The sequence below is a fragment of the Eptatretus burgeri genome, chromosome 7, assembly GCF_056783735.1.
Source record: "Eptatretus burgeri isolate ZD-2024b chromosome 7, Ebu_testis_v1, whole genome shotgun sequence".
In the NCBI taxonomy this organism is placed as follows: Eukaryota; Metazoa; Chordata; class Myxini; order Myxiniformes; family Myxinidae; genus Eptatretus; species Eptatretus burgeri.
Window position 1 is genome coordinate 72,056,581 of NC_140967.1, and position 24,431 is coordinate 72,081,011.

Here is a 24,431-nt window from a genome sequence, read left to right on the forward strand (position 1 = left end):
CGCCAGATCGACGCTTCACACATCGCCAGATCGACGCCACACATCGCCAGATCGACGCCACACACGCGCATCGACGCTTCCACACACGCGCATCGACGCCCCCACACACCGCATCGACGCCCCACACACCCGCATCGACGCCCCCACACACTCGCATCGACGCCCCCACACACTCGCATCGACGCCCCCACACACACACTCGCATCGACGCCCCACACACACTCGCATCGACGCCCCCACACACTCGCATCGACGCCCCCACACACGCGCATCGACGCCCCACACACCTCGCATCGACGCCCCACACACGCCAGCATCGACGCCCCACACATCGCGCATCGACGCCCCACACACGCGCATCGACGCCCCCACACACGCGCATCGACGCCCCACACATCGCCAGATCGACGCCCCCACACACGCTGCATCGACGCCCCCCACACACTCGCAATCGACGCCCCCACACACTCGCATCGACGCCCCCACACACTCGCATCGACGCCCCACACACTCGCAATCGACGCCCCCACACACCTCGCATCGACGCCCCCACACACACGCCGCATCGACGCCCCCACACACACGCGCATCGACGCCCCCACACACGCGCATCGACGCCCCCACACACGCGCATCGACGCCCCCACGCACGCGCATCGACGCCCCCACACACGCGCATCGACGCCCCCACACACGCGCATCGACGCCCCCACGCACGCGCATCGACGCCCCCCACGCACTCGCATCGACGCCCCACACACTCGCATCGACGCCCCACACACCTCGCATCGACGCCCCCACACACTCGCATCGACGCCCCACACACTCGCATCGACGCCCCACACACTCGCATCGACGCCCCACACACGCGCATCGACGCCCCCACACACTCGCATCGACGCCCCACACACGCGCATCGACGCCCCCACACACTCGCATCGACGCCCCCCACACACTCGCATCGACGCCTCCCACACACTCGCATCGACACCCCCACACACTCGCATCGACGCCCCCACACACTCGCATCGACGCCCCACACACCTCGCATCGACGCCCCACACACTCGCATCGACGCCCCCCACACACTCGCATCGACGCCCCACACACTCGCATCGACGCCCCCACACACTCGCATCGACGCCCCCACACACTCGCATCGACACCCCCCCCACACAGGTGCATCGACACCCCCCCCACACGCGCATCGACACCCCCCACACGCGCATCGACACCCCCCCACACGCGCATCGACACCCCCCCACACGCGCATCGACACCCCCCCACACGCGCATCGACACCCCCCACACGCGCATCGACACCCCCCCACACGCGCATCGACACCCCCCCCACACACGCGCATCGACACCCCCTCACACACACGCGCATCGACACCCCCCACACACACGCGCATCGACACCCCCCACACACACGCGCATCGACACCCCCCACACACACGCGCATCGACACCCCCCACACACACGCGCACACATCGACACCCCCCCCCACACACACACACACATCGACACCCCCCCACACACACGCGCACACATCGACACCCCCCCCACACACACACACACATCGACACCCCCACACACGCGCATCGACGCCCCACACACTCGCATCGACGCCCCACACACGCGCATCGACGCCCACACACGCGCATCGACGCCCCACACACGCGCATCGACGCCCCCACACACGCGCATCGACGCCCCACACACGCGCGCATCGACGCCCCCACACACCTCGCATCGACGCCCCACACACCTCGCATCGACGCCCCACACACACTCGCATCGACGCCCACACACTCGCATCGACGCCCCACACACACTCGCATCGACGCCCCACACACGCGCATCGACGCCCCACACACTCGCATCGACGCCCCCACACACACGCGCATCGACGCCCCACACACGCGCATCGACGCCCACACACGCGCGCATCGACGCCCCCACACATCGCCAGATCGACGCCTCACACACGCGCATCGACGCCCCACACATCGCATCGACGCCCCACACACCTCGCATCGACGCCCCCACACACTCGCATCGACGCCCCACACACTCGCATCGACGCCCCACACACTCGCATCGACGCCCCACACACTCGCATCGACGCCCCCACACACTCGCATCGACGCCCCACACACTCGCATCGACGCCCCCACACATCGCCAGATCGACGCCCCCACACACTCGCATCGACGCCCCACACACGCGCAGCGAGGCCCCCCACACACTCGCATCGACGCCCCCCACACACTCGCATCGACGCCCCCCACACACTCGCATCGACGCCCCCCACACACTCGCATCGACGCCCCCCACACACTCGCATCGACGCCCCCCACACACTCGCATCGACGCCCCCACACACTCGCATCGACGCCCCCACACACTCGCATCGACACCCCCCCCACACAGGTGCATCGACACCCCCCCCCACACGCGCATCGACACCCCCCACACGCGCATCGACACCCCCCCCACACGCGCATCGACACCCCCCCACACGCGCATCGACACCCCCCCACACGCGCATCGACACCCCCCCACACGCGCATCGACACCCCCCCCCCACACGCGCATCGACACCCCCCCCACACACGCGCATCGACACCCCCTCACACACACGCGCATCGACACCCCCCCACACACACGCGCATCGACACCCCCCCCCACACACACGCGCATCGACACCCCCCCACACACACGCGCACACATCGACACCCCCCCCCACACACACACACACACATCGACCCACACACACACACATCGACACCCCCCCACACACACATCGACACCCCCCCCCCACACACACACACACGCACCAACACCCCACGCACCAACACCCCACGCACCAACACCCCACGCACCAACACCCCACGCACCAACACCCCACGCACCAACACCCCACGCACCAACACCCCACATATATATATATATATATATATATATATATATATATATATATATATATATATATATATATATATATATATATCACACAAACACAGATATCTGATGTACTGTTAAGTCTTTACAAAAGTTATTTTATTTCAAGTTATAACCTTAACTTAAAAGCAATTTACTGGTTTCCCAACTAGCGTGATCATCAGCTGGGCACTGTTTTTCATCGAGGTTTCAATCCTTTCAGCCCAGAACCTCTCCAAACAGCGGATCCACAACCCCGGTCACCGGTTCACATCAGTAGATTACTCGACATCAATGGTCCCACAACCTCAAAGTTGTGTCCAGACAGTCAGTCAACACAGCATTGCAATATCCTTATTTAAACATTACATTTATTTAATGTGTTACTACATTTGCATAATTTTAATCATACACCACTTTATATAATGATATATTAAGTGATAAACACTTTGCCTTGTAGACGTGTCCATGACACAGCACCTCCATCTAACCGTTGAGGCATGGACTCAAACTGTTCAAATATTCAAACTGTCATTAACAACCGATTTTAACATGCTGCACTGTATCCGAGAAACCACCAACAAATTATTTTAATGCTTATTTATCATGTTTTATAAATTTTTATTTTATTTTTTATCTAAATACCTCCATTATTTAATACCACCTATAAATAAATATATATATATGTTTATATATATATATATATATATATATATATATATATATATATATATATATATATATATATATATATATATATATATATGTTTATATCTATTTTTAATCAATAATATTCTTTCTTAAGAATAATTATTTAATCAATAAATTCTTTCCCGAGAAAGAATTTACCTCCCCAAAATAATTAATTCATGATTATTATATCAAATGCAATGCAATAGGAACTTGTTTCCATGAAAACCAACAAAAACTTAAATAAAAGGTGATGATGTAATCATTGAAATAATTACATAAATAAGTCTCAACACCAAACGATACAGCAGACCTTTATCCATTCAAACGTTGATGTAAACATTGATAAGTTTTACCAACATATTGCAATCCACAATCTCCACAAGTGAGAAGATAAATAATGTACTTTGATTTAGATCCCAACAAACATTTACAATCAACAACAAAAGTCTTACATGTAAAGTTTTTATACCTTGTGAAACTTTTGTCATGTGAAAACACAAACATCGAGAGGAATTGTACTTTTTAATAACATGTTTCCAAGTACTTGACAAAACATACTGACTCATTCTGACACTATATGCTTTTTCGTTTTTCGTAAGCTTGGCGTTTTAGTCACTCTTCGGTTTTTGACCTGGTCCAGTTGGCTCAGACCAGATAGAAGACACAGGTTGACAAGGATATCTATTGGCTAGGGGCTGCCTCGCTCGAGGCAGGCGTCACTTGGTATAGAACTGAAAGTTCTCCCACCTTCACTGACATTGCAACGATTTAAAAATTGATGAAAGGGAAGACCCAAAAGGAACCCAAAGAAGTAAAGAGCAAAGCTGGAGTTACCAGGAGGAACCTGGATAGTATTCGGGTTTCAGCCGCCACTCCACTACCCTCAAACCCATCCAGGCACAGGCAAGTGAACCTTAAAAAAATTTCTGCAAGAATTCACTTCTCCTGAGAGAGATAGATAAAAGAAAGGAATAGAGAGTAAAAGAGATGAAAAATATGAAAAAGCAAGAATTTGAATGAATAATGAGAATTATGAAAAACATTTTTTTAGGAAACAACAAAGATCTCAGGAAGGAATGAAGAACAAAGATAACTGATTCAATTTCGGCATGAAAAGATCAGAGGTCATGTCATGTAAAAAAAAATGTGATACATGAGAACAGCTGCAGGGATTTATATCAAACTTGGTACAAGTATTATAATGATGTAATAATGTGAACGTAGGCACATCGGTCGACGTCGTGACATCAAAGATTGCCGTTCTAGTACTTCTTGGTAAAATGTAATTGATTCGAAAAAGTTCTTCTTGGGTTTTGCAACACAAGTTACAACTATCACAGAAAGATTTAAAATCTCATTTGGTGTGATGTTGCTGCTTTGTTGACTTGTACTTAAGGATACTTATCCATAAAGGTAAATTTACAGGAAATTTATTTATTTTTAAATAATGCCTTGGTGGGGGGGGGGAATAAAGTGCTAATTTATGACACTGTAACAATGCAGTATTTTGTTTCCGGCTTTTTGCCCATAGTAGAGAAGTTCTACAACAGGAGAATGTTAAGATAAAAAATATATATAAGTCGGGAAATAAGATGGTTAAGATGTGAGAAATCTGTTAATCTTAGTCTGAAATAGTTGGAGAAATTACAGGGTGTCTAAATTACTCTAATGAAGAAATGAAATGGGATACAACTGTGGTTTGCTGAATGTGAAAGTTTCAGGTTTTTTTATCCCCCGCCGCGTGGCGGAAGGGGGATATTGTTGTCACCCAGGTCGTCCGGCTGTCCGTCCGTCCGTCCGTCCGAGCGTCAACATTGATATCTGTGAGTGCGATAACTCATAAACTATTCGCCATATCGATTTGAAATTTGGGTCACACATGTACCACCTGAAAAGGAAGAACCCTATTGATTTTGGGCGTGGCCGGATCCAAGATGGCCGACTGGGGTGGCATTCTTGAAAAAAATGTTTTTTGTAATAAATGGAAAACCGCTTATCTGATTTCAATTATTTTTGGTTACTACGTTCCTCACCCCTGGGGAACATTTTTGAGATGATGACCAAATGGTGTCTTGTTTCCAATTCACCTCCCTCATTATCTGGAATATGTATGACCTTTTTTATTCAATGGCGGGGGATTCCCCATCTCTGATGGTATATTTTTTTTTGTCGTCAAGATCATCATTTATCATCAGTACTTTTTGGATGGCTGACAGATGGCTGAGAGGTACGCATTCTCACCATTAAGCCGTCTCGTCTGGGCTTGAATCCTGACACAGCTATAAATTGTCCTCCTGGTGTTTCACAGGCAGGATGATTCATCAATGTGTGCCGTCCCTCAGATGGACATTAAGCTGGGCATCCAGTCTGCCGCCATTACTTGGTGGATGTTAAAGTTGCCATGGTGTCTTTTGCGAAGAGGTGAGCTATCGCTTGCACCCTGAATCAAATTCCTGCCATAACTTATAAAGGGCATTGCATCAGCAGCGCAGCCATGCCCTCAGCCAATGGTGCTCCCGCGCCACCTTGTGATGCATACAAAAGAAATACTTGTCGGGACTGTGTGAGAATGACTCAGGAACGTGTTCACATCCTTGGCACTCGTACTTGGCTGGCCTGCCACCTTCCTCTGCAGTATGCTGCCAGTCTCCATAAACCTCATGTGCCACTCACGAGTCATTTTTCTTAATGGTGGGTACCTTCAATTGGTCATCCATCCTGAAGCTTCGTTGAACCTGTGTAGCTGATTTGGTTTCTTATAAACCAGGCAATACTGCAATTTTTCTTGTGGGGAATGCCGTTTGCAGTCAATGTGATGTGGTTTGTTCCAGGAAACACCTCGAGACTGTGGGGATTGAGGGTTGGGGGGGGGGGAGCAATAAAACTTTGAGATAGGCTCTTTCATGTGCAGCAAACACCATTGTTGTATCTCTTCCAAAAAAAAAAAAAAAAATTATACTATAAAAAAAAAATACTATGGTTTGAATTTAGAATAGTCATTTGTAATATGATGATAGTAGTAATGGTAATAATATAATAATAATAGAAGAGTAAGAATAGGAAACCTTGTGGATAGAAGGAACCACTGAGGGGTTGGGGGGGGTGTTATCATTCCAGTGTAATTGTATGGATTGAAAGGGTATGTGTCACTGCATGCAGGGTGACATGTAGAGGCCAAATTAGTTTGTCAACGTTGAACCCTTGGAGGAGGGGTGGAACTCACAGATTCTGCTGAAACGGCAATCATGGTAATAGCTCGTCAAATAAACGGTGATTAAATCACTCGCCAATGTGTCAGAGGCTAAATACCATTGAAAGTTGAGCTGTTGCCAATCAATTCAACGATTTTGGTGTAAATGTGAAGGACAGAATGAAGAGTACCACCCCAGAGGTGAGAGCAGTATTCTATCATAGTCCTAACCTGGGCTTTGTAAGGAGTAAGTATCTGGCTTGATGTAAAATGCTTCCTGGCTCAAAAAGAAACCAAGCTTCCAGGAAGCCTCTCTTGAAATGGTGGCTGCCAGGAAAAAGCAGAGGAAAACCCCAACATGCCAATGCCAATGGCCAAAGGATAGGTTAAGTTGTTTGCCAGATGTGTGGAGAGGAGAAAGATTAGAGTTGGTCATGCTAGAAATTAGAAAAGGCTGAGTGTTTAATTCAGGTTATCTAAGTCTCGCTTGAAAATGGAATCCAAATCAGAAATGAGCAAGTGAGAAATGGGCATCAATTTAGTGGAAGGAAACAGACTGAGATTTGTAACAGGTAGAAGAGTGGATCATGAGTAGAGTTGCCAGTAGAAGAGCAGATTTGATTGGATTAGTTGTGGCAGACAGTTATTGATGAAAAGCAGAAACATTGTATGTAAGATGACATGAGTGCTTGGAGAGAGGCTATTGACTTGTGATCAGAGTAGTTTTAAGCCTGGTGTTGGCTTAATGGTTCAGGTGGTTGGCTGAAGATCTTAGGGTCCTGAGTTTGAGCCCCTATTGGCTGTTGAATTTACACCAGGTGGGGTTAACTCAGCCTGTCATCCTTCCAAGGTTGACAAAATGAGTACCATTGTACTGGAATGAGGACACTGCATCAGCGGCACAGCCACACCCCCAGGAAATGATGCAACCAACACCACAGGCTACACACGATAGCTATAGAGTAGTGTGAATGCCAAACAGACAAGTTGACAAGAAGTCCTTTATGCCAAACTTTTTCAAAGGCTTTATATCTATTGCAACCATTGTTCTCCCCAGAAGATTTAAGAGTTGAAAATTGAAACCGGGTTATAAAGGTTACCAGGTTTTAGTAGGCCTGGCATGGCAAACACCATCCATATTGGTGGTCATTGAGCAGTGAGGATGACTCGAGGTGAGAAAGGAGTTACTTGTTGTTTCCCTTGACCTCTAAGATATAAGGCAAAAGAGATATTGGGCGGTAGTTAAGACGGTTCGAAGAAATGCTTTTCCTTGGTACTGGGTAAGCAGAAATATGTTTCCCTGTGGAAGGTTAAGTTCCCGAGAAGTAGGATTATTTGTATGATTTGGCAAGGACAGGAGCCAGTTATAGGGTGCACCTTTTCACTATCACAGGAATTCCATCATATCCATTGCCTTTATTGATGCCGAGTGCCATAATGGTTTGATGTATATTTCTGGAAGTGGAGGAAATGTGCGGCATGCTTGGTGGAGGGACAGGATAACTGAGGTTTTGCCAGTATCGATGAAAGTTGTCAGGTGATAAATGTCTGCATTTGATTTTGGGATCGCCAAAGGTGGAGCTGTTTGAATCGGTGAGTGGAGGAAAAGACGAATCATAGCAGTTGTATCGAATATGTTGGGCAAGAGGCCAACTTGTGTTGGATGAAGGATATATATGTGTGTATACATTTATATATATATATATATATATATATATATATATATATATATATATATATATATTTTTTTTTTTTCTTGAGAGATGACAAGTTTGCATTGATTACGCAGTTTGTCACGAGTAGTCCGGGTTTTCTCAGAACAGGCAGACCTCTGACAATTCTTGTATAGATGACAACTGGAATATTACTTTGATAGATAAGATTAATTTGAAGGAGTGAAGGGGAATTTGAATTAATTTGAAGGGGAAGGTGGATGGGTTTAAATACTTGGGATCAACTGTCCAAAGTAACGGAGAGTGTGGGAGAGAAGGAAAAAGAGAGTGCAGTCAGGATGGAGTGGGTGGAGAAGAGTTGCAGGAGTGATTTGTGACAGAAGGGTAGGGGCAAGAGTGAAGGGGAAAGTATACAAGACGGTAGTGAGACCAGCTATGTTGTATGGTTTGGAGGCGGTGGCACGAACAAAAAGACAGGAAGCGGAGCTGGAGGTGGCAGAGTTAAAGATGCTGCGATTCTCGTTGGGAGTGACGAGGATGGATAGGATAAGAAATGAGCATATTGGAGGGACAGCGCAGGTAGGACGGTTTGGAGACAAAGTGAGAGAGGCGAGATTGAGATGGTTTGGACATGTGCACAGGAGGGAAGCGGAGTATAATGGGAGAAGGATGTTGAAGATAGAGCCGCCAGGCAGGAGGAGAAGAGGAAGGCCAAAGAAGAGGTTCATGGATGCGGTGAGGGCGGACAAGCGAGTGGTTGGAGTGTCAATGGAAGATGTGGAGGATAGAGCGAAATGGAGACTGTTGATCCGCTGTGGCGACCCCTAACGGGAGCTAGCCGAAAGAAGAAGAAGAGGAGAGACAGATAAGATTAATTTTAAATTTGTATTCGGAATCTTGGGGAGCTTCTGCAGATATGGACACACCCCACTGTCCATCTGACTGTAAAGGGTACAGCCTGAATTAGCTTGAGTATTTTTAGCGGTTATTAGTCGAGGGGTTATAAATAACCTTTATTACCTCTAAAAAAAAACAAAAATTGGAGAGTTCTGAGAACACCTTACCCCACACAGTCTTGAGAAAAGTCATGCAAGGGTCTTTTCAACTCTTGCTTTGCGTTTCCAAGCACAATCTATATTGCCAATGAGCTACGATTTTTGTCTGAATTTGAGTTTGTCTGAATTCCCCAATGCTGAGAGTGTGAGTGGAAAATTTGGGTGAGATGGTGTAAAATTTTGTCCAAGTACTGCTAAATCTGGAGGTTTTTGGAAGTGCCAACAAGAAAAATTGTGTTCTACAGTGTTCAAGTATGTATAGGTATCCCCCGCTTAATAACGGAGTTACGGATGTATATATCCCTTCATATAGTGAACCTTTGTTATGTGGGAGCTCGTTTTCCATTATTTCTTATGGGAAAATTATACTTTTTCCTATTCAGAATTTTTTGGTCGATGAGAGAAGCCATATGCTTGGAATAACGATGGTTTTAGTTGCAAATGACATTATAATATTATTATTTACCTGGTAATAAAGATGGTTGAATATATCTATCTATCATATTTCCCATAATGAAAAGCGTGGGCCGTGAAGCCGTGTGTCGATTAATTACGTATTGTTTGAACGTTAGATGCACTCTGACTCTCTCTCACCGCAGGCAGGCCGGTGGTCTTTCTGTCTTCTACCATCTCCTCTCTGGCCTTGCCTCCACTGCTCTGTCTATGCTCTGCCCCCCCCCACCCCCCACTATATTTCCACAGGGTGCTTAAGGTCTGCCAGTAACCCCCTTTGGTGAAACTACCAAAATCAAGAATGACTGCGCACCTTCACTCTTTCATTCCCCTCTTTTTTTTTTCCCCCACCTCTGGAACAAAATCCTACACTCTCTTCAATCCCACTCTTCCCTCCAGGTCTTCAAAACAGCTGTTCACCACCATCTTATATTCCCCCATCTAAAACCATGATCTTTTCCACTCCAAACCCACCTCCTTCATATTCCCTGCTTTCCTTCCTGAAAGTCCCTGTAGTGTCTGTCTTATTTACCCTGTGTATCCTGCCCATATTCTCTCCCTTCCACAGATCTAATGTCTGTCCCCAACTGTTTTCTGCATTCCACTCCTGCCCCTCTTGTCTCCTGCTCCCTTTGTTATATGTTCTTTGTGTTAGCTCTTATACGAGCCTTGACAATGCATACAAAAACAAAGATATTAATATCCAAAATAACTGAAGCGGACGATAAGCGAAACACAATGTGCAAGTAGTGCTTGCAGAATTTGCTGGTACTCAGATGTATTTTCCTGCTTATCATTGCCAAAGTTCTCCAGTTTTATTTTATCCTTTCACAACACTCACAAACATTTTTCTGAAAATTTGTGGAGAAAAACGGGGGTTAAATTGATCAGTATGCCTGGTGTTAGCTTAATGGTTAGGGTGGTGGGCTTGGGATCCTAGGATCCTGAGTTCAAATCCCACTCGGCTGTTGAATTAATGCCAGGTGGGGTTGACTCTACCTGTCATCCTGCCGAGGTCGGCAAAATGAGTACCAGCTTGCTGGTATCCTGTGTCGGAATGGTGACCCGTCCAGTATTGTGCCCAATAGCCAAGGAGACTGCTTCGGCAGCACCAACGCTCTGCACAGAATGTGGTCCCGATGGATGGATGGATCGATCAGTGTCTGGAGCCGCACACAAGTCCTGAATGAGCCACATGTGTCTCCGGAGCTGTAGGTTACTGATCCCCGTTCTAGTGGGACTTATTGGGATCATACTGTGAGCACATAATCTTATTTTAGCTGCCAAAGTAGTTTTTCCATTGTTTTCTTTAAAAACAAAAAAAAATGTTTTAAAAACGTTGTAATGAATCAATGCATTTTAAATTGAATTATACTCACTAATTGGTTGGTGATGTCCTCACGAAACAACATAGAGAACTTGTTGGAGTTGAAATCAAAGTAACAGGGGTGAAGGCATATCCATTACGCATTTGTGTCATTCTATTTTCTATATATATTTTTTTTTGGACATAAGATTGTAAAGTACAAGCACATACCATGTTTTTTCATTTTATTTTATTTAATTTTATTTTTTTAAGCAGTTAAAAAAAAACAAAAAAAAAAACTTGCATTGCACAAGCCTTGTTAAGATCCATATTTGTTATTAAAGATGCATGAATTGTTTATGAGTCTTCTTTGACTCCATTGAAATGTCACGAGCATACATTATTTCAAAAATGCAGAGTATATGGTGCCAAGTAAAAGCTCAAGTTGTTGCAGGCTTTTCACCCATTTGAGTGTGTTGTACAAAGCTGTGTAATACGAGCATAAAGTTTCTAAGACCTCTGGAATTTGTCCTTTGTTACTTTCTTTTATTTAATTTTTTGCTATTGTGATATCGGTGAAAAGAAGCATGATTGTTGGAGAGCTGTTTTCATTTGGTTATTTTATTTGCTCAACACTACAAATGTCCAATGCTTTCATCGAACCAAATCAAAGCGATGTATTGGAGAGTGTCGAGCGTGCGATAACGTTTGTTTTGCTTTGAATTATTGTTTTAAAAGCCTATCAAGGTCCCTTTGCCATCTTGCTGCACTCTGAACACATTCAAATCACTAAAAGTGCCAATTATTTGTCCTCTATCCTTAGTGCTTGTTGACGTTGTTGTACGCCATTTCCGACGATGTCTTCTCCGTCATCAACTTCTTCAGTTTCTTCAACTGGCTGTGCATTGCTTTGGCAATTGCTGGCATGTTGTGGCTGCGATACAAAAAGCCTGAGATGGAGAGACCCATCAAGGTCAGTTAGATTTGTTTCTGCCTCAAATGCTGAACTAAACACCGAGTCATTTGCCTCGGGCAGTTTGTAAATAAATTATTTGGTTGTGACTTGTACAGCTGTGCTGCCATCGTCTTCTTTTTTGTGGTTGCTGTTTGCAGGTCAATATAGTCCTCCCCATCAGTTTTATACTCGCATGCATCTTCCTTGTCGTCGTGTCAATCAAGGAGACTCCGGTGGAGTGTGGCATCGGTTTGGCCATTCTACTTTCAGGAATTCCGGTCTATATGATCGGGGTGAGGTGGCAGAATAAACCTGCAAAATTTATTGATGCAATTGGTGAGTTGAGTGTCAAATACATAATTGCATTGTTGATTGATTTTTTTTTTCTGACATTGCCTCACAGCTTTCTTCTTCTTATATTTATTTATTTTAACACATTAAAGCCTTTCTTCAATTCTATATTTAGCCCTGTTTATATTTATTATATTTTAATACCTGTTGTTTTCATCAAGTTCAGTTTGGGTACAAATCGCATACAGACGGGCTTTACATTCTGAGATGCTTTCTATTTGATTTTTGTAATTCTTTGTTTATTAAGAATGTGTTTTGATTGTTTGTTGGATTTAAGTGAAAAGCTGTGTGTGGTATTCTACATTTTTATATACAAGTTTATTCTAAGTTTGTATTATCTTCAACTACTGAATTATATTATGTACAGACATATTATTATTATTATTTTTTGCAACCAAGTTTGTTTGTTTATTTATTTATTTATTTATTATCCCCACACTTTTTTTTTATTTAAAAATTTTATTTATTTATTATACCCACACTTAAAAAAAATAAATAAATAGGGGTGGGGGGTAGTTTTGCAATCCTGTCTGTCTGTCACGCTATCTCCTAAACAGTTGTGCAGAAATTCACTAAACTTGGTAGTTATAATGGCCACATGACACAAAGGTGCAAATACCACAAAATGCAATTCGGACACTAAAACATTTTTAATGGAACTTTGTTCAGTATATGCACTCAACGTTGATGGATGCATGACATATGTCTTCTTTTTATTATTATTATTATTACTTGACCCCCCAGTTCATGCCCCAGGGGTTGGGGACTTTGGGTCACAAGGGTCAAAACAAAAGATTTTTTTTTTTTAAACTAAGAAAACCCTCAAATTTTGATATTTGGGTCATTCGAAGTGGAAAGTTTTAACTATTTTCAACTTTGCTGTAGGTGGAAAGTATGGGGATTTGTTTTGCTGTCATGGAATCTCTCATCAATAAACCATTTTTTACCGACCTCAAATCCTGCTCTCTCTCCTCAATGACCACCAATATGGTTTTCGTAAAGCTGGGTCTACTGGTCACCTCCTGGCCTACGTTTCCAAAGAATGGTCTTCACCTCTGAAGAACTTCAGCCTTTGTCAGAGTCTGGCACAAAGGACTCTTAGCAAAGCTCCCAAATTATTATATTCAGCCTCAGTTCATATTCTGGTTTTCCAATTTCCTAGTTGAGCTATTTATCTCAACCTGTATTGATGTTGTCCTTCTTTGATCCCCATCACATTAATGCTGGTGTCCCTCAAGGTTATGTTATCTTGTCCTCCCTCTTTCTTCTTTTCATCCTTGACTTCACAGCTATAAACAAAAAAAAGCAACCCTATATATTCCTTTGCTGATGATGTCACCCTCCACCAGCTAATAATCCCCATCCCTCGCTGCCAGTTCCTTCTCAACTGTTGCTTCCATCAGTCATGATCTCAGTGTTATCCCCCAATGGGGCTCTGACAACCTTGTTTCCTTCAATCAGTCCAATACTCAAACCCTTCTTATATTCAGCAAGATCAACACAGTCACCCCTCCTTTCTCATCCCCAGCTCTTAACTCTAGCAGTCCTCCTCCATTAGTGTGCTCTGTGTCACCGTCTCCAGGAATCTCACCTGACAGCCTCACATCCCTGATATCGCCAAATCTGTCTCCAAGAAACCTCTTCAGAGCTCACAAGTACTTCAATTCCCATCAGCTACTCTCCTTCTACAAATCCCAAGTCAGAATGGTGATGGAATACTGATCCCATATCTGGGGCGGTGCTCCTCCATCAGTCATTTGTATTCTGGATCATGTCAAAGACAAGGCTGTCTGACTAATGATCCTACTTTGTCTAGCCATCTCCAACCTTTGGCCCATCAATGGGCAGTCTTTCATGTGCCTCTTATACAGAGTGCATGAAAAAATAATCCAAAATAGATTCATTTTTATTCTGAATTACATAAAACTTTTGGAATATGTGCTACATTTTGTGATGCAGGTGTTCCAAATATCAGACCCAAAACTTGTAAGGCTTTAGTTTAGCACTCAGTTGATCACGTGCTCCGAATATCCACCTTTGCACTGAATACAGATTTGAACACAATGGGTGAAGTTGTTGATTATGGGCCTAACTTTCTTTGTGATTGCTTGTTTCAGCTCACAGATGCTTCTAGGGTTATCCTTGTACACATTGTCCTTCAGATATCCTCAAAGATTTTTTTTTTAAATTCTAGTGGGCTCAGATCAGGGAAATATAGAGACCACTCGATGCTGAAGCTTTGGTCAATCACTCACCAGAGTGGCTTGTCAGCCACTCACGGGACTCCTATGCAGTGTGAGGGGTTACCCAATCCTACTGAAACCATTGTTGTTCTCGTCAAAAGCTTTTCCTGCAACAAAGGGTAACCCAAAACTCATTCAGCCGTCGTCCTCTTCAAAACAGAACAGTCCATTGATGCCATGCTTGCTCGTTGTACACCAGGCCGTGCACTTGACTGAATGTAAGGGTCTTTGTTGAACCTCATCTGTTAGTACTGTGCCCCAGTCGACATTCCTTGCACTCAAAATGTCTTCGTTCATTTCAATATTCTCCTCTTGCATAGGGCGTCTCTGCAGTTCAACTTTCTCTTGAACTTTCTTTGTATTGAGTTTGGACGAAGGATTGTTTTGATGTAGGATTCTACAGGAAAAGCCTTTGCTTCATTTGTTCAGGGCATCGTTTTCTTGCAGGACCTCAGCAATCATTATCTGAAATTATTATGGAAAATAAATGGATCGTGAATAAAATGGAGGTTTTGGGGGGGGGGGTTGTGGTATACCCAGGTACCACGACTACCACAGTCTGTCAAACCTTCTGCCCCTCCTCTTCTTCACTCTATTCATAATACAGGTCTTACTTTTACTTGTCATCCTTTCTTTGTTACCCTCCCTTCCCTCCAAAATAATTCTGCCGCACTTCCCCACTTTTTAAAAGTCGACCCAGCAGTGTGATTCATGACTTGAATTGTTGCAAGTTGATCGAAATTGGGAACAATCTGGATCTCATTTAATTACTACATTTTCCAATCGTCTTTCTTTGCTTTTTCTCACTAAGTGGGGGTGGGGGGGGTCTTGATTTTGGGTTCAACCCTTCTGCTGTGGGATTAATTAAAAAAATTCATAAGAACGTACCCAAGTAGCCTTTCTTTCATGTTATACTGTTGTCTTATTAAGCCAAACTGATATTTTGTGCAGCATTCATCTTCAATAGTTGTCATCATTATTATTTTGCATGATGAGTCATAACGAATGTAGCTTGGTATGCTACAAGTAATGTATTATGAATATAACATTCATATTGCAAGAGAACAATACATCGAGCTGTGGATGGCATAAGCAAACTGTTTGAGAATCGGTCATGTTACAAGAATAAAGAAACTAGACTATTAAAACTGTGAATTTTGAACAAAATCATTAACTATAGGTTGTTAAAATACCTTTTGTTGCTGTAGTTCACATCACACTGATACTACTGTTTATACTTGAGGGAACGCTGCACGACCAGGCAATAATCTCATCATTCCATTCCAATGCATTCCGCCATTGTTCACGTAACCCAGAGCCATTAAAATGGTGAGAAACATCGGAAACCCCGACTCTATTTTGTACCCTTCTGCCGCTAAGCAGCGATTCGAATCACGAATCCAATGACTCGACCACAGTTTTTGGCTTGACATGATGAGCAGATTTTGTTGCACGTTTGTGAACCATTGAGATTTGTACGTCTCCCCGAACTGTGTTAATTCCCACAATGTGCCCTAACGATGATGAAGGGAGAAATGGGGAAGCAATTGTTTGAGAGACGAGGGAGGGAACATTGGAGCAGGAATTTCAGAAAGGTAAAAAGGGAATGTAAGTGACACATAGAAGCAGGAAGTTGCTGCTGCGTTCATTCACAAATTCAAATATGTCCCACTCCAATGTTGAGCAAAGCTTCTCTTCCAATGAATATATACATTCAACTTGAGATTTTATTTTATTTATTTCTTCTTTAAGCACAGTACTAATACAACAAGATGTACATGAGACTAGTTAAATGCTCGGTTCAGAATCTATGTTTACAGCTTAACGCTGTTTGTCTGAACAGGATTTTACAATATTGAATACGTCTAACCAGTAACTTTTAAACTGTTTAAATGTGAGGTACAAATACAGTGTCTGTCCTTCACTTGTACAGAATCTACTACGATGCTCTGCCAGAAAGTGTTGACGGTCATCCCACAGGAGTCCTAAAGATCTTCAGGGTGTATGTTACAAGATGCACTGGTTTACCCAATCCTTGTCTGCAAGCCCGAGTTGTCTCTTTATCTCCACTGATCATGTTTTCGATGGTCATCTACGTACATACCGAATCCTTCCCAAGACAACGGCCCATGGCATTCCAAATTTTTCCTTTACCTCACCTGAATTTGTAATCTGGTGATCAGCCAAGTTATTTTTTTTTTTCCATAGATTTATAAATGTTGACCAGTTTTGTAGAACTATTTATAAGTGAAGTTTACTGCTGTGAATGTCAGACCTGCAATCATGTAAAGTGTACATCTCTGCAGAATGCTCTGAGAATGGCACTCTTCATTAACCCTTTCATACCAGGAGTAGTGCAAGTGGTCTTCACTCTTTTCATTGGCTAAATAATTTGGTTTGGCTCATTTATTTTATTTTATTACTACATGGATTGATTACATCTTTTTTTTTTTTTAGGGTGATGAGAAACATCCATTCATCATTTTAGGGTGGTTAGTTGAGAAAGCACAAGATTTCCGCTCCTCAATCTTTGTTTTTGCAGAAAGATCATCATTTATTGACTTAATTATGTACTTAATGACAAAAGTAAAAAGGAATGACGATGACATTCCTCCAAATCAAATATTTCCATCTGCATACCAAAAACCGGACGGCTACGGATCTACTTTTGCATAACAGATCTGACGTATCATGTTCCCAATACAAAATTGTTGCGACTCGTGGGAAGGAATAAGTTGGATGATTTGCCGTTGCTTTATTGGTATTTTTGTAGTGACCAAATAATGCGTGTTTCATTGTTTCTGAATGTAATTGAATGCTACTCTCTCTCTCTCTCTCTTGAGTGAAGTATGACAAAAAAAGATAAAGTTTCCTCACTCTAGACTGCTGAAATAACAAGCAAACAAACTAAATTACTATATTAGTGGAATTGGGAGGGTTAAGTTATCAAGGACTAATAAATATTTGTTTGCTGTAGCTCAAATCAAACCGACTGAATTTTTTTTGTTTTGTAAGTGCTCTTTGTTTATTTTTAATAATCAAGAAGCCTGATGTTGAGGTTTTTCATGCAGTTGCACACTGCTTGCTGGCAGCTGGCAGAATTTAATACCTTTTTTTTTGTGAATGGAAAATCTAGATTTATGGAAGAGCGAGGTGATAGATGATGGAGAGGCTATCATAGTAAATTTTGGCATTTCTCTGTGTGTGGATGTGTATGTCTGAACCTTGTAGAATCAAACAGGCTGATTTCCTTCAGATCTTGCATTTACCCACGGTAGAATCCTGGGGACGAAATAAATTATTTTCCCCTGCTCCTTCCTCCAGTGGGGAGACTAAAAATTTTCAAATGTGCAAGTGGCTTAACAACTGACCCCTGCCGAAGGGTGGTGAAATGACAAGAGACATTGCATCGTGCAAATGATTCAGTGACACAATATTTCTCTCTGGTTGACATTGGGGACTGGCAATTTCTACTGCAATGACGTTGGGGAAGTTGGGCAACAGATCGACAGCTACAAGAAAGGGGTAGACAGAGACAGAGCAGTGAAAGGAGGGGAGGATACTATGTAACCTGCAAAGAAGCTGGTTGGTTTGGGGGTGTGAGGGGAGGGTAGCATAGTTCTTGGGGTAGGAGATGATGGATGGTTGTGTACTGCAAACTTGTGCTTCTGGTCTTGTGCTTCTGTTTCATCATGGGAGATGATAATGGCATTAGAATCCAAAATCCATTGGAGAGGCAGATTTTATGGAGGAACACCAGCTTAGAGGGAAGAACAGTACTCCATTGAGCTATGGACCGAGGCTTTTCAGACTGAGTAGTTCAAATTTTGGAACAATGGAGGATACCCATTCTGTGGATGTCTTTGGACACCAGTTTTATGGTTGAGGCTGATGCTGAGGCCGAGAAGTTCAAGAATAGATTTTCCCAAAGAAGAGTTGAAAATGCACATGTTTAGGGCCTCAGACCATTGTTTGAAGAGAAGTAGCATTTCCTAAGTTGAGTAACCAGGACAAAATCCAAACTGATGAGCTGAGATTGGAGGAAAATTTGTCTACAGCAATGCTGAAATCCATTACTTTGCTTTCATTTGGAAGCAAGCTTATTGGCCTGGAGTTGAGAAGATCTGCTTTTTTGTTTTTAACCCTTTTTGTGAATGAGAGTGATGTTGGCTGTTTTCCAGGCAGATGGGAGTTTGAAGATCTGCTTTTTTGTTTTTAACCCTTCTTGTGAATGAGAGTGATGTTGGCTGTTTTCCAGGCAGATGGGAGTTTGCCAAATGTGAAGGACAGGCTGAAAGCGATCACAGAGGAGAAGCATATGCAGTAGAGAAAGATTTGAGAACATGGACACAGGTGCCATCTGGACCAGCCGCTGATGCATTGTCAAGGCTGGACAGAACTTTCTTTACCATATCGGGTGTAATAAATGCAGACAGAGATGGTGTCCAGTTGGCAGTAGTTATGACTGATTAACGTGGGGACAAAGGGATTAGGTTGGGTAAATGAAATTTTGAGGCAGACATTGTTGAAACGTTATATTTTGGCTCAAGTACAGGGTGGCCTGAAAGTTGCTTTACCCCTGATAAATTTCTCGCCTCCCAACTCTGCCCCCCCCACCATGGTATGTGGCAATACTGACTCAGGAGAATGATTGAGGGCATACAAATACAATTAGGAGTTTAAGAACGAATGCTTCACTAAGTCATAAAGTGACTTTAAGGCCATCCTTTAGAGTCTGTGGTGAGGCTGTTTGAGTTATGGGAGGGGATGGAGAGCAGGCATTAGGGAGGTGGACGGAATGACAACCACACAGATGTTTTGGTTGGTTGTGGAAAGGTATGTGTCGCCACAAGTATGCCAATGGGCAAGGAGGGGTGAGGATGGACAATATGGGACTTCCAAAATGATGCAATCCACACCAAAATGCTCAGTGTGCATGTGCAGAAACCCCTGGAAATAGTGGTCTTTGGGGCATCTTCAGCGGAACTTCTATCATGTGGCAACGACAGGGTTTAGTACTTAAAATGGCTCACAAAGCTTCAAAAGGAAGCCAAAAATATTTGGAAAAAGTACACGAAAGAAAGCTGGAATATACCTCTACACAACGAAAGTTGTAGGGAGACACCATATCTGGTTTGGGTGCTTCTTAACTGTGAAGAGGATGTCATATCTGGGGCTTTTGAAAGTGCAGAGCAAGTTTAAAATGATAATATTTACTAGTGATAATGTTGTTTGGGAGGTATATAGCCTGGTGTTGGCTTAATGGTTAGGGTGGTGGGCTTGGGATCTGAGGGTCCTGAGTTCAAATCCTGCTTTGTCATTGATTTAATATCAGGTGGGGTTGACTCCTCCTGTCATCCTTCTGAGGTCAGCAATATCAGTACCAGCTTGCTTTGATGATTGAGCCATTTGAGTATCCTGCATCAGAGTGGTGACCCATCCAGGATTGTGTCCAATAGCCTAGGAGACTGCTTCGGCAACATCAACACTCTGCATAGAGTATGTTCCCAATGGATGGTTTGGGGGGGGGGGGGTGGGAGCTGTGGGGGTTGTTATAAATGTATTGTTTGGTTCTGGGGCTACAATATAAATTATGAGATTTTTGCATCTTTTCCTAAAATGTGTGTGTGCGTGTGCGTGTGCGTGTGCGTGTATATGTATGTATATATATATATATATATATATATATATATATATATATATATATATATATATATATATATATATATATATATATATATATATATATATATATATATATATATATACATACATACATACATACATACATACATACATACATACATACATACATATATCCATCGACACACACACATTAACAACTCCCATGCTCCTCTAGTCGAAACTGCTGTGTAAAGCATCTAAGAATGCCTACACAAGGTTCGTGCTTCGCTGTTTCGAACCCTTTCCAGAGTTCCTCCACAATGATAAAGACGTTCACAAATACCTACACACATGAGAATCCCAATGCTGCACACCCCATCAGCTGCCGGACCAATTTCATCGCTTATTGGCGAATCTACAGCGACAGAGGAGCAAGGGAGTTGATTTATTCCTATAATCCGAGCCACCTGGGTGTAGTTGATTAGGTGAGAGCTGATTGGCAATTCCCTCCATTGACAGGTGAAAGATGTGGGTGGTCTTTCTTTAATATACATATATATGTATGATGTAGATCATCGCTGTTTGCTTGTATTAACAGGAAATGTTGGGAACTCGCTGACACGTCTTATCCACAGATATTTATCGTATTCGATTTGCATACAGGAACATGGTTAATGATCCTGAAATTGCCACTTTTGTTTAAATGCTGAAAATTATGTTTAAAAGACCAATGGAATTAGATTTTGTGCTCGCAACTGCACGTTAAAAGTGCCACAGTGAGTCGAAGTTTGTCGCTGAAAACACGCACACAGAGTGCACGTGTGAAAGGCCTTGTTAGCATTCGTATGTCATTTCGAAAGTCCCATATTTCTAATGAAGAATGGAGTTTTTGACATAGACACTGCCACCAAGACGAAGTAGTGCTTGTCTATACAGAGGAGAGAAATAGCCAGGGAGAGACTGAGGAATTGGCGATGTGCATCAAAGGGATCTCATTTCAACTTGCACTTCAAATAGGATTATGTGCCCATTCAGTCTTTGCACAGATCATGTTGTGTGTCCACAAACCTCTTGTTTTTTTAACTTGTTTTCATCTGCATTTATATTATTTCGTCATTTACAAATAATGCCCTCTCGGTCATGGATAGCTCTTTCACACCTGTCTCGCCACTTTAAGTTTAAGAAAGAAAAGCAAAAGTGGTCAAAAATTGACATTCGTGTATGTTTGTATGCAATGTGTTGATTGTCTCTACTGAAGCATGAGAGACACACCAGACATAAAATGTTTTGGCATCTGTAAATGTATTGACTTGTTTTTATTTTCAAATAAGCTTTGTTTTTTGTTTTTTAATGTCCAAAAGTTTTTTGTAGCTCTTCTTTTAACTTTTGCCACCGACGGTGAATCGAGGTTGTGTTTTCACTCCTGTCTGTTTGTCTGTGAGCAGGATATCTCTAAAAGTTATGGACGGATTCAGAGGAAATTTGGTGGACATGTTGGGTGTGTGACGAGGACAAATTGATTAGATTTTGGTGAATATCTGGATCTGGATCCGGATGCTATAATGCAAGTGATTCTTCACCATTGAGAGATGGGGCCAAAAACAATATATAGTACAATATCTCAAAAGGTTGTGGATGGATTATGACAAAACTTGGTGGATGAGTTGGGTAGGTGACGAGAACAAGCCTATTAGGTTTTGGTTAAGGTTCGGATGCAGATCTGTCCCATCGGTGGGATACAAGACAAACCATAAACTGTTCAGCATGGTGGAGGTACATGCTTGACTGAGTTGTTTTAGTTATCTCCACCACCAAAGGTGGGTGGAGGTTGGTTTCACCCCTGTCTGTGAACTGGATATCTCAAAAACTTGTGGACTGATCCAGATTAAATTTGGTGGACAGGTTGGGAGTGTGATAAGGATTAATTGATTAGATTTAGGTAAAGATCTGGTATGGATATGGTGACTGGAATTTCAGTGGTTCTTATCCATTGATAAGGCCAAAAACAATATATTGCATGATCTATCAAAAAGTTTGAGACAGATTCAGATGAAACTTGTTGGACAGGTTGCGTGTGTGACAAGTAAGAATAAATTGGATTTTGGTGAACATCTGGATATGGGAATTTTTTTAAGTGATTCTTCACCACTGAGAAATGATGTGTGGTATGATATTTCAAAACGTTGTGGACGACGTATGAGAAAATTATGTGGATGAGTTGTTTAGGTGAGAACAAGCGGATTTGAATTTGGTTAAATTCCGAGTCCAGATTCGGCCTATCAAAAAATAAACTGTTCAGCGTGGTGAAGTAGCGCTCTCTTGTGTCCCGTTATAGTTTATTTTTTTTATGTCCAAAACCAATAATTATTGTCTTTTGCATTGCTTATAATGTTCATCCTTTCTCCTAATTGCTCTAATATACAGTGCTCTGCTTTAACCACCCTCCCTTTTGCTTTTTACCCTTTGCATATTTATCCTTTTTTTATTATCATTACTTTTGTTGTTTTTTGTGCACTGCCATATCCATATCGCTAGAACACGGTATTTGACATATGTCGCAGTGACCCAAACCATAATTACATCAGAATTCTTTACGAGATTATTTTTTGTTGCTCTTTCCTCCAGAAACAGGTTTAAATTGTTTGAGATTTTAGAATTAACTTTTATTTTTATTACTTTTTTTTGTGTTCATGTTTGAAAATATGTTCTCATCGTTGATGCTTATTTATGTTACAGCAAACAAATAATTATCTTTCCATTTGACTGTCGTGATATAAAATAAAATAAAATAAAAAAACACTTCCATTATGTTGCACTCCTTTAAGTTGCTTGGATCTCGAATATATATTCTGAAATCATGTTTGAATTTAGTTTTTTTTTTTTTTGCGATGGTGAATATAAGTTTCTGTTTACACTTATTTGTCAAAGCATCGTATTTGTTGAATTACTTTGGCCAGAAGCTTTCACCTTTCGCTGGTTAACAACTTGGTTTACCTTTTCAACTTGCTTTTGTGATAAAATCTGTTACTGCCATATTTCCTTGTTCGTGCAGCTGTTTAATCATGGGTTGTAGAAAAGGCAATTGAAAATTGCACATTCACCATCGCTGTTCTTTTGTACGGCTTGCCGTTTGGATGACATTAATTGTGAATTCAGAAATACACTTATCAGGGTGTTCCACAAGAAGGCTGTTACCATCAACCCTGATATTGTTGTGAAGTGCATTCTTTCCTGTACTGGAGCTACTGTGCTATTCGTATTATTTATTTTTTTCTCTTGCTGTACATGCTAGAATGTATGCAAACTACATTGGCTGTTGCTCAAAACAAAGGACTACTCGTATAAAATAATTATTCCATAACTGATTAAGACCTCGTGAAAGTTATGTACCTCCATAAGATCTCTGAAGCTCAGGTTGTCTTGACTGATAAAGATTAAAATACTTTTTTTCTGCCAAAATTCAGCAGGGTAAGTAGTTTGAATTTTTTTATTTTTTTCCATTTGTATCTATTGTTTTACCTTTTATTCCTACTTTAACCTTATTTCATTTGAGAATGTGGAGAATGGAGAAACCTACCGATGAAAACACATTTTAAGCAACGTAAGGTTGGAAAACATATTTTAAGCAACATATGCCTTGGACATGCAGGTCGAACACTTCAAGCTAGATCTGAAATAAGCCTTAATTTAATTTTTTGTGTATTTCGGTTTCCAGTCCATGTTACAACTGTGTTGAATAAAGGAAAATTTCATTATGGTTGGAGATGAATCATGAATTATTCTGTTGTTGGTTCAATGCAAATTATGTAGTAGATTGTACCACTTTAGATCGAAATATATCTTTCCTCGTTGGTAGTTGAGGACTAAACAGAATGTGAAATGCTCATGAAAAACCTCTTACCGTATGTTGCAGATTTATTCGTTTGCATGTGTGATCGTTTGC

At 42.6% G+C, this 24,431-nt stretch overlaps 1 protein-coding gene across 4 annotated transcripts in view; it reads left to right on the plus strand.

Annotated features, from left to right (window-relative positions):
- The window catches only part of SLC7A5 (solute carrier family 7 member 5), a 96,014-nt gene extending 71,757 nt beyond the window's left edge, over window positions 1-24,257 (plus strand). For all 4 annotated transcript variants that reach the window (XM_085889012.1, XM_085889011.1, XM_085889014.1 and 1 more), the window contains exons 9-11: window positions 12,138-12,287; window positions 12,428-12,605; window positions 16,797-24,257. In XM_085889012.1, the coding sequence (XP_085745138.1) occupies window positions 12,138-12,287; window positions 12,428-12,605; window positions 16,797-16,852 (384 nt within the window). In that variant the 3' untranslated portion in view covers window positions 16,853-24,257. The remainder of the gene's footprint in view (window positions 1-12,137; window positions 12,288-12,427; window positions 12,606-16,796) is intronic.
- Window positions 24,258-24,431: the final 174 nt, after the last annotated feature.